At 33.3% G+C, this 17,185-nt stretch overlaps 2 protein-coding genes across 2 annotated transcripts; both read left to right on the top strand.

Annotated features, from left to right (window-relative positions):
- Positions 1-4,974: 4,974 nt before the first annotated feature.
- LOC129750866 (general odorant-binding protein 68-like) lies at positions 4,975-5,812 on the top strand. Its single transcript, XM_055745986.1, has 3 exons — positions 4,975-5,229; positions 5,289-5,570; positions 5,629-5,812. The coding sequence occupies exons 1-3, from the start codon at positions 5,023-5,025 to the stop codon at positions 5,761-5,763; spliced, it is 624 nt and encodes a 207-aa protein (XP_055601961.1). The 5' UTR covers positions 4,975-5,022; the 3' UTR covers positions 5,764-5,812.
- A 4,801-nt stretch (positions 5,813-10,613) lies between these two features.
- On the top strand, positions 10,614-12,587 carry LOC129758580 (uncharacterized). Its single transcript, XM_055756114.1, has 2 exons — positions 10,614-11,249; positions 12,573-12,587. Exons 1-2 carry the CDS (start codon positions 10,614-10,616, stop codon positions 12,585-12,587), a joined length of 651 nt encoding a protein of 216 aa, XP_055612089.1.
- Positions 12,588-17,185: the final 4,598 nt, after the last annotated feature.

Genomic DNA, 17,185 nt, shown 5'->3' with positions numbered 1-17,185 from the left:
CAGACATTTTTTTCCAAAATGTTGATTATGGGTACAGTTGATCCCCTATAGGGTACAATTGATCCCCCTTCCAAACGGCATATTCTTCTTCTGAATTGATCGTTATGATTGGTGATTACGAAATTACTAATATTTATCCAAAAACTAATATTTATCAAACAATTGTCTGAAGAAAATAGCAAAAATATTTAATTTTTTCTAAATTATAAAAAATAGCGCCTTGGAGTATGCAATGTTGTTAGCGTTGAGACAAAATTATAGAATTTTCTTCTTATGACTGCTATAAATTGTGAAATGAGAACAAACATAACCGAAATAGTCAATTAACATTCTATCTTGGGGTTTTGTTTGATTTTAATACAAGGATTAGGGCTTCCTGAATAAAAGATCAATTCTCCTTCAATAGGGGATCAAGTCTCCCCTAACTTCAGAAAAATCGCAATTTTTTTACTCCCACGAAAATGCTTCTAGTTTTTCAACGGGTTCAAGTATCGTTCTAATTTTTGGAGCATAGAAACTTGAAGTTACAAGCTGTCAGAAAATGTCAAAGACGGCGAGTTGCTAAATTTTTCCAAAAAGATATGGTGAAAATAATAAAAGGGGATCAAGTATCCCCACTCTCCCCTATTTTTGTAAATTTGGTCAACTTTGTCATCATTGGCAATTGGGTTAGTTCTATCAATTTTGTCAATTTTGTCAATTTTGTCAATTTTGTCAATTTTGTCAATTTTGTCAATTTTGTCAATTTTGTCAATTTTGTCAATTTTGTCAATTTTGTCAATTTTGTCAATTTTGTCCATTTTGTCCATTTTGTCAATTTTGTCAATTTTGTCAATTTTGTCAATTTTGTCAATTTTGTCAATTTTGTCCATTTTGTCAATTTTGTCAATTTTGTCAATTTTGTCAATTTTGTAAATTTTGTCAATTTTGTCAATTTTGTCAATTTTGTCAATTTTGTCAATTTTGTCAATTTTGTCAATTTTGTCAATTTTGTCAATTTTGTCAATTTTGTCAATTTTGTCAATTTTGTCAATTTTGTCAATTTTGTCAATTTTGTCAATTTTGTCAATTTTGTCAATTTTGTCAATTTTGTCAATTTTGTCAATTTTGTCAATTTTGTTAATTTTGTCAATTTTGTCAATTTTGTCAATTTTGTCAATTTTGTCAATTTTGTCAATTTTGTCAATTTTGTCAATTTTGTCAATTTTGTCAATTTTGTCAATTTTGTCAATTTTGTCAATTTTGTCAATTTTGTCAATTTTGTCAATTTTGTCGATTTTGTCAATTTTGTTAATTTTATCAATATTGTCAATTTTGTCAATTTTGTCAATTTTGTCAATTTTGTCAATTTTGTCCATTTTGTCAATTTTGTCAATTTTGTCAATTTTGTCAATTTTGTCAATTTTGTCAATTTTGTCAATTTTGTCAATTTTGTCAATTTTGTCAATTTTGTCAATTTTGTCAATTTTGTCAATTTTGTCAATTTTGTCAATTTTGTCAATTTTGTTAATTTTGTCAATTTTGTCAATTTTGTCAATTTTGTCAATTTTGTCAATTTTGTCAATTTTGTCAATTTTGTCAATTTTGTCAATTTTGTCAATTTTGTCAATTTTGTCAATTTTGTCAATTTTGTCAATTTTGTCATTTTTGTCAATTTTGTCAATTTTGTCAATTTTGTCAATTTTGTCAATTTTGTCAATTTTGTCAATTTTGTCAATTTTGTCAATTTTGTCAATTTTGTCAATTTTGTCAATTTTGTCAATTTTGTCAATTTTGTCAATTTTGTCAATTTTGTCAATTTTGTCAATTTTGTCAATTTTGTCAATTTTGTCAATTTTGTCAATTTTGTCAATTTTGTCAATTTTGTCAATTTTGTCAATTTTGTCAATTTTGTCAATTTTGTCAATTTTGTCAATTTTGTCAATTTTGTCACTTTTGTCAATTTTGTCATTTGTGTCATTTGTGTCATTTGTGTCATTTGTGTCATTTGTGTCATTTTTGTCATTTTTGTCATTTTTGTCATTTTTGTCATTTTTGTCATTTTTGTCATTTTTGTCATTTTTGTCATTTTTGTCATTTTTGTCATTTTTGTCATTTTTGTCATTTTTGTCATTTTTGTCATTTTTGTCATTTTTGTCATTTTTGTCATTTTTGTCATTTTTGTCATTTTTGTCATTTTTGTCATTTTTGTCATTTTTGTCATTTTTGTCATTTTTGTCATTTTTGTCATTTTTGTCATTTTTGTCATTTTTGTCATTTTTGTCATTTTTGTCATTTTTGTCATTTTTGTCATTTTTGTCATTTTTGTCATTTTTGTCATTTTTGTCATTTTTGTCATTTTTGTCATTTTTGTCATTTTTGTCATTTTTGTCATTTTTGTCATTTTTGTCATTTTTGTCATTTTTGTCATTTTTGTCATTTTTGTCATTTTTGTCATTTTTGTCATTTTTGTCATTTTTGTCATTTTTGTCATTTTTGTCATTTTTGTCATTTTTGTCATTTTTGTCATTTTTGTCATTTTTGTCATTTTTGTCATTTTTGTCATTTTTGTCATTTTTGTCATTTTTGTCATTTTTGTCATTTTTGTCATTTTTGTCATTTTTGTCATTTTTGTCATTTTTGTCATTTTTGTCATTTTTGTCATTTTTGTCATTTTTGTCATTTTTGTCATTTTTGTCATTTTTGTCATTTTTGTCATTTTTGTCATTTTTGTCATTTTTGTCATTTTTGTCATTTTTGTCATTTTTGTCATTTTTGTCATTTTTGTCATTTTTGTCATTTTTGTCATTTTTGTCATTTTTGTCATTTTTGTCATTTTTGTCATTTTTGTCATTTTTGTCATTTTTGTCATTTTTGTCATTTTTGTCATTTTTGTCATTTTTGTCATTTTTGTCATTTTTGTCATTTTTGTCATTTTTGTCATTTTTGTCATTTTTGTCATTTTTGTCATTTTTGTCATTTTTGTCATTTTTGTCATTTTTGTCATTTTTGTCATTTTTGTCATTTTTGTCATTTTTGTCATTTTTGTCATTTTTGTCATTTTTGTCATTTTTGTCATTTTTGTCATTTTTGTCATTTTTGTCATTTTTGTCATTTTTGTCATTTTTGTCATTTTTGTCATTTTTGTCATTTTTGTCATTTTTGTCATTTTTGTCATTTTTGTCATTTTTGTCATTTTTGTCATTTTTGTCATTTTTGTCATTTTTGTCATTTTTGTCATTTTTGTCATTTTTGTCATTTTTGTCATTTTTGTCATTTTGTCATTTTTGTCATTTTTGTCATTTTTGTCATTTTTGTCATTTTTGTCATTTTTGTCATTTTTGTCATTTTTGTCATTTTTGTCATTTTTGTCATTTTTGTCATTTTTGTCATTTTTGTCATTTTTGTCATTTTTGTCATTTTTGTCATTTTTGTCATTTTTGTCATTTTTGTCATTTTTGTCATTTTTGTCATTTTTGTCATTTTTGTCATTTTTGTCATTTTTGTCATTTTTGTCATTTTTGTCATTTTTGTCATTTTTGTCATTTTTGTCATTTTTGTCATTTTTGTCATTTTTGTCATTTTTGTCATTTTTGTCATTTTTGTCATTTTTGTCATTTTTGTCATTTTTGTCATTTTTGTCATTTTTGTCATTTTTGTCATTTTTGTCATTTTTGTCATTTTTGTCATTTTTGTCATTTTTGTCATTTTTGTCATTTTTGTCATTTTGTCATTTTTGTCATTTTTGTCATTTTTGTCATTTTTGTCATTTTTGTCATTTTTGTCATTTTTGTCATTTTTGTCATTTTTGTCATTTTTGTCATTTTTGTCATTTTTGTCATTTTTGTCATTTTTATCATTTTTGTCATTTTTGTCATTTTTGTCATTTTTGTCATTTTTGTCATTTTTGTCATTTTTGTCATTTTTGTCATTTTTGTCATTTTTGTCATTTTTGTCATTTTTGTCATTTTTGTCATTTTTGTCATTTTTGTCATTTTTGTCATTTTTGTCATTTTTGTCATTTTTGTCATTTTTGTCATTTTTGTCATTTTTGTCATTTTTGTCATTTTTGTCATTTTTGTCATTTTTGTCATTTTTGTCATTTTTGTCATTTTTGTCATTTTTGTCATTTTTGTCATTTTTGTCATTTTTGTCATTTTTGTCATTTTTGTAATTTCTGTCATTTTGGTCGTTTTTGTCATTTTTGTCATTTTTATCATTTTTGTCATTTTTGTCTTTTTTAATCATCTTTGTCATTTTTGTCGTTTTTGTCATTTTTTTCATTTTTGTCATTTTTGCCATTTTTGTCATTCTGACATTGTTACCAAAAAAAATTTTTTTTTTAACTTACACTAGATAAGATTTTATGCATTTCCAAGTTTTTTAGCATCAAAATTAAACTTACGGATTTCGTCTAGTTCCTCTTCTGGTCATTTTTGAGGGTAAAAAAAATCGAAGTTTTGAGCGCTTTGAAACACCTCTATGGAAGGTTGAGCTTGAGCTATAATTTTGCACAGTTTTATCGGCCAATTTTGAAAATCGACGCACATTTGTTATCAGAAACCCTACTTTTAAATTTTTTTAAGAGTTTAATAAAACTCGTGAACTTTTGAACGATCTTTTGACGACCAAGCATCTATATGAATAAATCTTTACAATTCCTAATTCCACTTTTTTTTCTAGATATAACCTGATGCAATCTGGACATTCGTCGCTCACAGTCTTGGTCAGCAAAAATTTGTCAGCGCTTTAAATTAAACTTAAAAATATGATTTGTACGGCATTGAAGAAACTAATCGAAATTAAATTACACCTGATTAGTGACAAGGACATAGCCGGCGTTCATAAAAACGGTTGTTCACAATTCAAAATTTTGGGCACTAATGAGGTGCTAATTTAAATCGCAAAATCGGAAATTTCAATTGTAATTTGATGGTATCACTTCCTTGCTACTTGGTTCTATAAATTGTGAAGTTAATCTGCAATTGATATCATTGACAGTTTTCAACTCAGTTCACAACACAATCGAACAGATCAGTTACAATGCAAAAATTTACCCCAGCAGTGTTGGCTATCCTTTTGGCCTCAGTTTTTATCAGCTTAGCTTTCGATGAAGTGGTTCCGGAACATTGCACGAAGGACACCTTCTGCAATCCCTTCAAATGCTGCCGCCCTCCATTGCTGCTGGACAACGAAATCGTCAGCGAATGCCTGGCCAAGCACAACCAGACGCATCCAAAACTACCGGAGGTAACGCTTTAAAATTTACCTGATTAGATCCTCACATTATTCTATTGTTTTTATTGCAGTGTATGTCGGAGTGTCTGGTCAATCGGACCGGAATCTACGAAGACTCGCAGGACATCGATGACAAGCTGGCGCTGAAGGTTTTCAAGGATAACGTGGCGGCCAAATCGATCTGGACTCCGGTCATTGTGAGCGCAACCAAGGAGTGTTTGGCCAAGGCCAAGAAGGAAGCGCCCAAGGTGGAACAACAGGTGGAGAAACTGCGTGCCGAGTTCCCGAAGCGACACATTTGCTCCCCGATGGCCGGCATGATCATGGAGTGTGTTCACACCACTGTTTATAAGGTAGGATTATTTTTTTATTTCTATTTTAAGAGAATTATTTATTTTCGGTATATTTCAGAACTGCCCAGCCTCGCTCTTCAACACAACCAACCCGAAATGTATGCAGATCAAAAACTTTATGAGCAAATGCCCTCCATCGCTAGTTTTTGTACGCCAAGAATCCCAGGAAAAGGATAAGAAAGTAAAACAATAATTAAACCAGGAAATAACATGTGTGTTAACTTTAAAAATTAGCTTAATTTGGTGGTGGTGTTAATATCTAAGTTGATTGTAATAAATACTTCAAATAATTAATTAAGACTTTGAATTCCGTCTGTACTATTTTGATCAGACAAAGGAGGCACTGACACGTTTGACACTTTCTCGTTTATTCAACATATCAACTTCCAAAAGCGCATGCAAATGCAGATGCGTTGATGTGAAATCTCTAATTTGGTGTGTAACTTACAGGAAAAGAGTGGCTATCGACAGTCTGCATAATGGTACAAAAGTAGGCGTTGAGCTTTTGACTCCAACTTGTTTTTTCACGCATGCGTGGTTTTTAACGAAGCTTGATTCCGAATCTGGATCGAATATTTTTTAGATACTTTCTAAACCTCCAGGTTGTTATAAGTGTTCGAGTGTTTAAACGTTTCTTGACTCCTATCTCCAACAGAAAGGTCACAAAACCCACCGACAAGCCAACGAAAACGATGTTCCAAGCTAGCCACAGGTCGGAAAAGAAGATCATCGTTTGCGCCGTGCTCAAAATATTGCGGAGTCTTAATGACGCTATGTTGAACGAAGATTCCAATCGAGGTTTCCGGGTCCAAAAATGTGTCAGGTCACCCTCAAGAATACGTCGATAGACACGGTTGAAAGGTTTTGCGAACGGCGATCTGGTTCCGAGGAACACCATTCCGGTCATTCCCGTAGTGTAGACTTCTTTCAAGGCCGTCATTCGTCTACGGTTTGATTCAAAGTTTTCGGCCGAATCGACATATAAGTCAGCAACCAGCCGATCGCATATAAACGCGCGTGTTTTGTCGAGATAGGATTTATCGGGATGATCTGCGTGTTCCAATACCCTTAAAAGAGCCGGATTGTTTTTCAGTACATCTGGTAATGTGTTCAGATTTGTTACAATCTTGATTCCTGCTTCTGGAAATTGATCTATCCGGTCAACGGTTGGTAAAAATGGACTTCCAGTTATCAAAGAGATGACTTTGGTTTCGTATGCTTGCAAGAGAAGAAAATACAGCACCGATAAACTAGTGAGTAAAAATTTCTCATAGCTTTCAACACTCCTAAGATCAGCGGATTCAAATCCACACAAAGGATTAAGGATCAGATCGTTTTGAAGTTTCGATTCCAGGGCAACGTTGATGACAATACTGACACTGAACAACACCAGCAAAAATATCCATAGATCCACTTCGAAAGGGATTAACAAGATCTCGATCAAGGTTCGCTGTCGACCACACTGGACCAGCACAACAGCTTCTGACATTCCTACTATCAAAGCCGAGGGATCATACGAACTGAGCACGTATCGGCGCAGGTAAAGATGATATTTACCAACTGTAACGGGATCGTTGATGTCAACGCTCTCAAAAGCGAAATGCATATGCAGTGTTATGTTCAGATGATTGGCAATAGTGCGCACCAGACTCACATCCTGGCCACTGAGCTCTATTCCATTGTAATCCACCAAAGGATAATCGTAAGAGGCGGCTACATGCATATGAAAACCGTGAAAGTCTGAAATTCCAACCATGGGTAAGTCTTCTCCGGAATCAATTTGAATGACATTTCTATCGGCGAAGGTGTAGTGCATCGCTACATAACCTATTTCTTCATCGATTTTGTACACTATTAGGATATTATTGAAGGGGAGCGCCGGCAGAAAATCCATGAACTGGGTCCACCAAAAGTCGGCCACCGCTCGATCAGGGCATAACAAAATTATCCAGCTGTGCAGATCGATCCGAATCAAAACTTGTATCATGGTGTTAACGTTTCTAAGCTTTCTGTCCATGATCAGAAACAACAGTGCTGGGCTGGTGCAGCACTCTCGGTTGCAAGGTACATGTTGACCTGAGAAAAGGATAACTGGACTGAAGGGATTCACGTTTGGTAGCAGTTGGTCCAATAGATCCCTAGATTCCTCAGATCTCGGCTCCGACAGGTGAAAATACCAATCACCATGGCTAGGCGTAATAGAAAGTAAAAGGTCATTCAGAAAGCTGACATCAGATTCTCCTTCAATACGGTTCACAACAATAAAATCTAAGATAAGTACAAAAAATGCGATACGACTCATTCGTAACATCTTCGAAGCGCCATTGAAAATTTTATGGTTTAGAAATATTTAAAAATATTGAAAAAAGGAAGTATTGTTGTGAATAGAACGATTCGCACAAATCCCTGAAGAGCCATTGAATATTCTGATGCAAACAATTTTCACTGAGATTTGATTCCCCGGGGAATCACATTACACTTGACGTCAAATAACATTTGCTTTCTGATATGAGTTGGTTTATTTGGCATCTATTGAAAAATCAGAACTTGAATTACGCATCAAAACGCCAGTAGATCGTGGCCTAGAGGATCCTTGTCTTCTAAGCCTACGGTCATGAGATCGAATCCCGGTCGTGAAAACACATGGCACACATAGTTAGCATGATTAACACTATTTATACCGGAGGGGGTCAAATGACATTTTTTGAACTTCAAATGACTATAACTCCTATTGTTTTCATTTTTTCGCAAATTTTTCTTCATGACTATTTTTATTTTCAAAATGCACGTATTTTTGCATCAAAATATTATTTTTTAAGTTTGTAGATTTCGAAATACGTATGTGGTATACCTATTTATACCGCCGGGGGTCAAATGACCCCTAACACATTTTTCGCTAAAACTCTGTTGTTTCTCAACCGATTTTTACAAAATTTATAGTTTTGGAAAGCTTGTAACGTGACTCAAATATTGTTCTCAGTCAATATTCAGCTACAATCCTGGATTTTGAAGTTATTCGTGGTCTAAGAAAAAAAATCCAAAAAAACATGCTTCGCGAAAATGGCTGTAAGTCAGTTTATAGAAGCGCGAAAAAAAATTCATTTGGTGCCTGAAAAACCTGAAGTTAGAAGCTATACGTTGCACATATGGAAAAAAAATTAAAATTTTTTTTAAGATCATGACCACAAAAAATGTAAAAAAGTAGCGTAAAAAACGTACTTTTTAGTGAACCAATCATCAAAGCTGTCCCAGTCACAGTAGAAATTTTTTGAAAAGTGAATTGGAAAATTGACGTTATCTGTGACATTTTGGCATCTTTAGATTTATAAAACACGAAACACAGAATTTTTGACAGATATTCAAATGTTGCTGTTTTTAGACTTTTTTATCAATTTACTTTTTCTGAGACTATTCTTACACTTACGATCGGCTTTGCACTGGATTTTCAGTATATTAACAAAAGATTTAAAGAATAAGTTTATATGTTCAAGAAAGGAAATTTCATACCGATACTAGTGATGTTTATATTGGCGGTGCAATGCGTGACAAAAATATGATAAATAAAATAGTGAAGTAGTTTCAGAATTTTGAAAAGTCAGCACCAATTCCTGCTTGGCAGACGGGCGCTGTGGGTGGTTATATTTCAAAACTATTTTGCACACGAAGACGGGCGAAAGGAAACGAAAAAACAAACGAGCATTCGCTCAAATTTGCTGGTTTTACTTTCAGAATTATATTTATCATATTTTTGTCACGCATTGCACCGCCAATATAATTACATCACTAGAATCGGTGTGAAATTTCCTTTTTTGTGCATATAAACTTATTCTTTAAATCTTTTGTTAACATACTGAAAATCCAGTGCAAAGCCGATCGTAAGTGTAAGAATAGTCTCAGAAAAAGTAAATTGATAAAAAAGTCTAAAAACAGCTACATTTGAATAACTGTAAAAAAATCTGTGTTTCGTGTTTTATAAATCTATAGATACCAAAATGTCACAAATTATGTCAATTTTCCAATTCACTTTTCAAAAAATTTCAACCTTTACTGAGACAGCTTTGGCGATTGGTTCATTAAAAAGTACGATTTTTACACCACTTTTTTACATTTTTTGTGGTCATGATCTTAAAAAAAATTTTAATTTTTTTTCCATATGTGCAACGTATAGCTTCTAACTTCAGGTTTTTCAGGCACCAAATGAATTTTTTTTCGCGCTTCTATAAACTGACTTACAGCCATATTCCCGAAGCATGTTTTTTTGGATTTTTTTTCTTAGACCACGAATAACTTCAAAATCCAGGATTGTAGCTGAATATTGACTGAGAACAATATTTGAGTCACGTTACAAGCTTTCCAAAACTATAAAATTTGTAAAAATCGGTTGAGAAACAACAGAGTTTTAGCGGAAAATGTGTTAGGGGTCATTTGACCCCCGGCGGTATAAATAGGTATATACAAAGTGCCGGTATGTTTAGTGTTAAGGTTGGCGTTGTTAGCAAGTTAGCATAAGTGAAATGAAAAATGACAAAAATGACAAAAATGACCAAAATGATCAAAATGACCAAAATGACCAAAATGACAAAAATGACCAAAATGTCCAAAATAACTAAAATGACCAAAATGACCAAAATGACCAAAATGACCAAAATGACCAAAATGACCAAAATGACCAAAATGACCAAAATGACCAAAATGACCAAAATGACCAAAATGACCAAAATGACCAAAATGACCAAAATGACCAAAATGACCAAAATCACCAAAAACACCAAAATGACCAAAATGACCAAAATGACCAAAATGACCAAAATCACCAAAATGACCAAAATGACCAAAATGACCAAAATCACCAAAATGACCAAAATCACCAAAATGACCACATTCTCAGTTGATAAGTTGTTCGAGTTGGACGTATATTCGGTTTGCTCTTCGATTGTTAGCTGGTGCTCGGTTTACTATTGAGATTATTATTGTGTGGAAAGTTTAATTGTTTTTTCAAGGTCATATAAAAATAAATCTTTCTGGCATTGTTTCTCTCTCAAAATGAGCCCTCCAAAGGGGGGATCTTCTAAAAAGAAGAAACCTGGAAATGCAGATGCATTTCCAAAACTAGATGGTCACAGGGAGGGACCTAAATTCCTCACCATATCACGTGCGGATGGAAAAGATACGTCTTTTGAAAAGGTTAGCCCTATCTTTATCCATAAAGGAATCAAGGTTGCGTGTGGTGAACCACTCAATACGGTCAAGCTGCGCAATGGAACCTTACTTGTGAAGACGAAAAACATCGCTCAAGCTAATCAACTCCTTCGGTGCAAGACGTTATTCGACATGGCCGTTAAAGTTGAGGAAAATGCGAAGCTTAATCAAACCAAAGGGATCGTTACTTGTTATGATCTACGCTACGCTACGGAGGAAGAGATTCTCGAGGATCTGCAAGACCAAGGTGTATGTAAAGTGGAAGTTATGAAAAGGAAGAAGGATAAGGTTCTCATTCCAACCAGCAGTTACATCTTGACGTTCAAATCATCAGGCATTCCCGAACAAGTAAAAGTTGGATATCTCGTGCTCAACGTCAGAGTTTTTATACCACGACCCATAAGGTGTTACAAGTGCCAGTATTTCGGTCACTCATCGAAGTTCTGTAGCCAAGACGAGGTTTGTAGCATGTGCTGCGAGGTAGGTCACAAATCCGATGAGTGTTCGGGTCAAACGAAATGTAGGAATTGTGGACTACTCGATCACCCTTCGTGGTCAAATAAATGCGAAACATTTCAGAGAGAGCAGGAGATAGTTAGAATAAAAATTATTGAGAATGTTAGTATAGGTGAAGCAAGATCGTTATACAAAGTTCGTAATCCGTTCACTCAAACTTTTAGACAGGTTGTTCAACAAGCAGATATGACAAACGATACAAATACTAAACCTCAAATTTTAGATAATTCCAAGAAACTAGTTGACGAAACACACTCACAAAAATTACACTCTAATTATGATGATCAAACACCAGGAACAAGTAACACTACATCACACACACAGAAGAATAATGACAAGAACACTGAAACTCAAATGGAATTCACGACTTTTAAAATAACTCGACCCCTCTCAATTGATTCGAATGACGAAGTTGTTGTTCAAAAAAGGAAAAAAGAAGACAGCAGTTTAAGCTCGAACTCTGAAATATCTTTCCCTTCAAGTGATGGATTGTAATCAATCCATTATACAATGGAATTGCAACGGACTTTTTAATAGTTTTCATGAAATCAAACTGCTGGAATCAGATTTCTCTCCAATGGTTTTTTGCTTACAGGAATCACATTTAAAATTTCATCAGCCAGCAACATTTAAAAATTTTGATTTTTACAGATGTGATGCTCCTTGTCTGAATGACAGAGCACATGGTGGTGTTGTTACTTTAGTAAAATCTATTTTGGCATCACGCCGAATCAATTTAGTTACAAATCTTCAAGTTGTAGCAGTAGAACTTCTTTTTCCAATTAAATTTACTTTGTGCAACATTTACCTTCCCCCCAATGAACATATTACAGAATCCGATATCCAAAATTTGATTAATCAATTACCTAAACCATTTATTTTGCTTGGTGATTTTAATGCGCACCACCCCTTGTGGGGATCCAAATCTATGTCATCTCGAGGGAAACTTATAGCTTGTAACGATGTTACAAATGAGATAAATTTCATGTTCAACTCTCGAGATCGGTAAATGAGAGAAACGCAATTACTTGTGTAGAGCTTTGGGGAACAACATTTTAACGTCAGCAGCGCCTCTAGCGGTCGGTTTCCGAACCGACCATTTTTGATCGGTCGTGAAGCAGTGCACATCGGCTCTGACCCTACCAAAAGTCCAAGAACCGATTTGTAAAATGAAAAAGAAAATTTTGAAAAAGAAAAACATACACCAGTGTGTGTGGGGGCAATGATCGGGTTTTAGAATTTGGTTGATATCTTGACCGACCCAAAATTTGAACTTCCTTTCTCTAGTTGATCGGTGGATGAGGCAGACGTAGTTATCTGCAGTGTTAACTCTTAACGATATAGACAGCCGACCAACACGTTGTCGTGAGTAGCATTAAGCTGACCTATGCAGTATGCAATGCTAAATTAAGTTTGATTTACAGTGGAGATCAGTTGCGGTCGTATTATAATAACGTCAATATTATAATATTATTTTTGGTACGTCAAGCTAGGCCCAGTGCGGGAGTTTTCAAGTTTTCTCCGTAAGTAAAAAAAATACACGCTGATTAGTCCAAAGAAAAAGGTCAATAAAACCCTATATGACATATTACAGTTTCAAAAGGAAAACTGGTGCTTATACGATACAACCTCAAGCACCCAAGACAAATCGTTACAGGGTTCAGGTAAAATAATTTTGGTTCGATATTAAAATCTACGATGTGCTAAAATGAAAAATTTTCACTTGAAGGACAAATCCTTCAAGTGAAGGTGTTTGTTCAGGGTAGGTGAACGGGGCCGCGAAAGTCTACGCCGCCTCATTAAGAGAGTCCCTTGGACCAAGAGCACCTACGGGCCATAGGAGGTCAATCCGCATCCTCCCGGTTCACGTGGCCGGTTGTCAATCGCCGGACGTGTGCCGAATTAGAACCCAACATCAAGACTCGCGCGAGCAACAGGCTAAGTGTCAAATTAGCCGCCGACGAATTAGGGAGAATTCGAATTCAGCCGCCTTCAAGTGCACCAACATAGCCGGGACACCAAGCGCGCCATCGATTGCGACGGAGCAGTAGCCGCCGAGAGAGGATTCTTCATTGCCGCAGAGAACAAGCAGGTCAGATCTACCAATTACCTATCTCTTTGATATCGAACTATTCTACGCCCCGCTGGGGGAACATATTTAATTGAACCGAAGCGAACCAAATGCAAGCACCTAGGGTAGAAATCCCTAAACTTGGGCCGTGGACTAAACTTTGAAATCGTGAAACGAAGGTTAGGAGTTCGATTGAGGGTTTTGCATTCGGAATTAAGTACTTGGGCCCCATTGGTTCTTTGATTTCGGGTTGGGACTGAATTGATGTGTCGTGGAGCGATCAGTGGGAGTAGATTACTCAATCATCAGAGACCCGCCTTGGGGAGTCTCGCCGGGCATATCATAGCACGCTTCTCCACATGCAACTGTGATTTCTCGCATTTGCTTGGCGCAAAGTGGAGTAGTTTAACTGAAAATTTACCCCCGTTTCGTGACCCGTTACAAGCTGAAATAATTTCTAAAAATGATATCAACATATTAAACAACGGAAATGGAACTAGAGTTAATCCTATCAACGGCACTACATCTTGTATTGATCTTGCTTTTTGCTCACCAATATTAAATACAAGTTTTTCTTGGAATGTTCATGAGGATACTTGTAACAGTGATCATTATCCTATTTTTCTTACACCTCAAAACTCTCGAATTTCTGAAGAAAAACGTTCACGTTGGGTGTTAAAAACTGCAGATTGGAATAAATTTTCCAGTCTTGCTAACTTTGAAAACAGTTATTTTACTAAATCTATTGATGATCAAAACTCTCACATAGTTGACGTTATTATAAAATCAGCCCAAAAATGTATCAAAAAGTCAAGTTCTGTTAAAGGACGAAAATCAGTTCCTTGGTGGAACGATACAATTGCTAAAGCTATTAAAGAAAGAAAAAAGTGCCTACGGGAATTTAAAAAAAGGCCTACTGAAAATAATGAGAAAAATTACCAAATAATTAAAGCCAAAGTTCGAGCTCTCATCCGTTTTCACAGTAAAGCGTCATGGAAGAGCATGGTATCATCTATCAATTCAAACACTCCACAATCTACTATTTGGAAACAAATAAATAGCATTAGTGGAAAACATAAAAATAGTACTATTTCAACTTTAAGAAAAGATGATATATTGTATTCTAACCCTGAACAAATAGTTGAACTACTCGGTGAACATTTCTGGAAGGTTTCATCTTCATCTAACTATTCAAATAAATTTAAAAGTATTAAAGCACAAGCAGAAAGGATTCCTCTCAAAATTTCTAAAGTTGACAAACCATATAACAATTTATTTAGTTTACTAGAATTTGAAATTGCTCTGAATAAAACAAAAGGATCTTCTCCAGGAGATGATCAAATACATTATGATATGATAAAAAACTTGCCTTCTCAGTCCAAGACATACTTACTTCGATTTTATAATCGTATTTGGACTGAAAATGGTTTTCCAGATGCATGGCGATTATCACTAATAGTTCCAGTACTCAAGCCAGGAAAAGATTCATCTTTATCAGATAGTTATAGGCCTATTTCATTAACAAGTTGCTTGTCAAAACTATTCGAAAGAATGATAAATAGACGATTAATGTGGTACCTAGAAACTAAAAATGTTCTTTCCAATTATCAGTTCGGATTTCGCACTAAACGTTCAACGATTGATAGTCTTTCGGTTCTTGAATCAGAAATTCAAAACTCATTTTTCAATAAAATTCATACGTTTGCTGTTTTCTTTGACTTGGAAAAAGCGTACGATTTAACATGGCGCAGGAGCGTATTAAATAAGCTTAAATCTGTAGGAATTGATGGAAATATGCTCCATTTCATTGAAAATTTCTTAAAAAATAGAAAATTTCGAGTAGTTCAAGGAACTGTTGAATCAACAGTTTTTAATCAAGAAAACGGTTTACCTCAAGGAGCTGTTATCAGCGTGAGTCTTTTTTTACTTGCTATAAATGATATAGTAAATGTAATTTCGCCTAAGTGTAAAATTTTACTGTATGCTGATGATATTGTTCTTTATATGTCATCGAGATATCTCAAATCAATACAAAAACAGTTACAAATATCAATTGATAAAATTAGTGCTTGGCTGTCAGATCGTGGTTTCAGAATATCTACAAGTAAAACATGTGTGGTTCATTTTTGTAGAAAAAAAAAGCACTCAATACATCCTGTGTTTCAAATAAGAGGAGAAATTTTGAGAGAAGAAGTTGAATTCAAATTTTTAGGAACGATTATGGATAAGCGTTTAAGTTGGAGAACAAATATAAATAACGTTAAAACTAAAGCACTTAAAGCAATGAACATTATCAAAACTTTATCAAGTAAAAAATGGGGTTCTGATCGATGCACTTTGGCCAAACTTCACTCCTACCTAGTATTATCTCGACTGGAATACGGAGACTGCATTTATTCATCAGCTTCCCCAAATTTGTTGAAATCATTAGATTCAGTTCATCATCAAGGTTTAAGATTAGCTAGCGGAGCTTTTAAATCATCACCAGTGGTTAGCATTCTGGTCGATATGAATCATCTTCCACTCCAAATACGAAGAGATAAGCATCAATTAGATCAAATGACAAGAATTTTGAATAACATCACGCATCCATTGTATAATACTATGAAAAACCTATCAGAATCTTCCAACAGAAGAGATAATTCTTTTCCAACTAGATGTTCTAGAATCCTTAATAAATTTAATCTTCCATCTCCAATTATTAGTATTACCAAAAATATAAACGATCCTCCATGGGTTTTTCCAAAACTAAACATTAATTTAACAATGAGTTCATTTTCCAAAAAGTCAACTTGTAAAATTGCCCTTAGAAATTTATTTAAAGAAGTTATTACTAATTATAAAGATCATGAAATGTATTACTCTGATGGTTCTCAATGTGGTCATAGAACTGCATGTGCTATTTATAATGAAACTAAAAATCAAACTATCGTTTTCCGTTTAGCAGACTATAGTTCTGTGTATAGTGCCGAACTGACTGGCATTTTGAAAGTTACAGAAGAAGTGTTAAAAAATAATTCAGTGAACAATCTTTGTTTGACTGATTCTTTAAGCTCCCTTATGGCACTCCAAAATCCCTTTTCTAACCATTCCATATTACAAAAAAATCATCAAAATGTGTTCAAAATAACAAAGTCTTCAAAAAAGTTAAAATTTTGCTTTGTACCAAGCCATGTGGGAATCATTGGGAATGAAAAAGCAGATTCAGCAGCCAAAAATGCAACAAATGAATCTTCGTTACAAAATTCAATGACATGTACCGATTTCAAAAATTTAGTTAAGTTGATTACTAAAAAATATTGGAATGACAAATGGATATCTACTACAGAAAACAAATACAGAGAAATAAGGGATTCGACTAAAAGATGGAAATGTGTTGAAATGCTTAAAAGGAAAGAATCAGTAATTTTAACTCGTTTGAGATTGGGCCATACCAATTTAACTCATTCTTATTTAATGTCTCATGATAGTCCCCCTATTTGCGATCATTGTAACGTTAATTTGTCAGTTAAACACATATTCAATAGTTGTGAAAAATTTGCATCACTGAGAAGAACTACAGATATTTCAGGGATCAACGATTTCAAAGATAATTTTGAAAATATTGATAAAGTTTTTGAATTTTTGAAGAAGTCAGATCTTTATGATTTCATTTGAGTTTCTTTGTAACAAAAACATTTATGATTGGATACAAAATTAAGTACTATACAGGACACATTTTCTTATATATATTTTCATTGATTTATTGTAAACACTCGTTAGTTAGTTAGTATTTTTATTGTAAGCTAGTTGTTAAATTTATATTAATTATTTTATATTGTATGCAAGA

The sequence above is a fragment of the Uranotaenia lowii genome, chromosome 3, assembly GCF_029784155.1.
Source record: "Uranotaenia lowii strain MFRU-FL chromosome 3, ASM2978415v1, whole genome shotgun sequence".
In the NCBI taxonomy this organism is placed as follows: domain Eukaryota; kingdom Metazoa; phylum Arthropoda; class Insecta; order Diptera; family Culicidae; genus Uranotaenia; species Uranotaenia lowii.
This window is presented reverse-complemented; position numbering and strand designations above follow the sequence as displayed.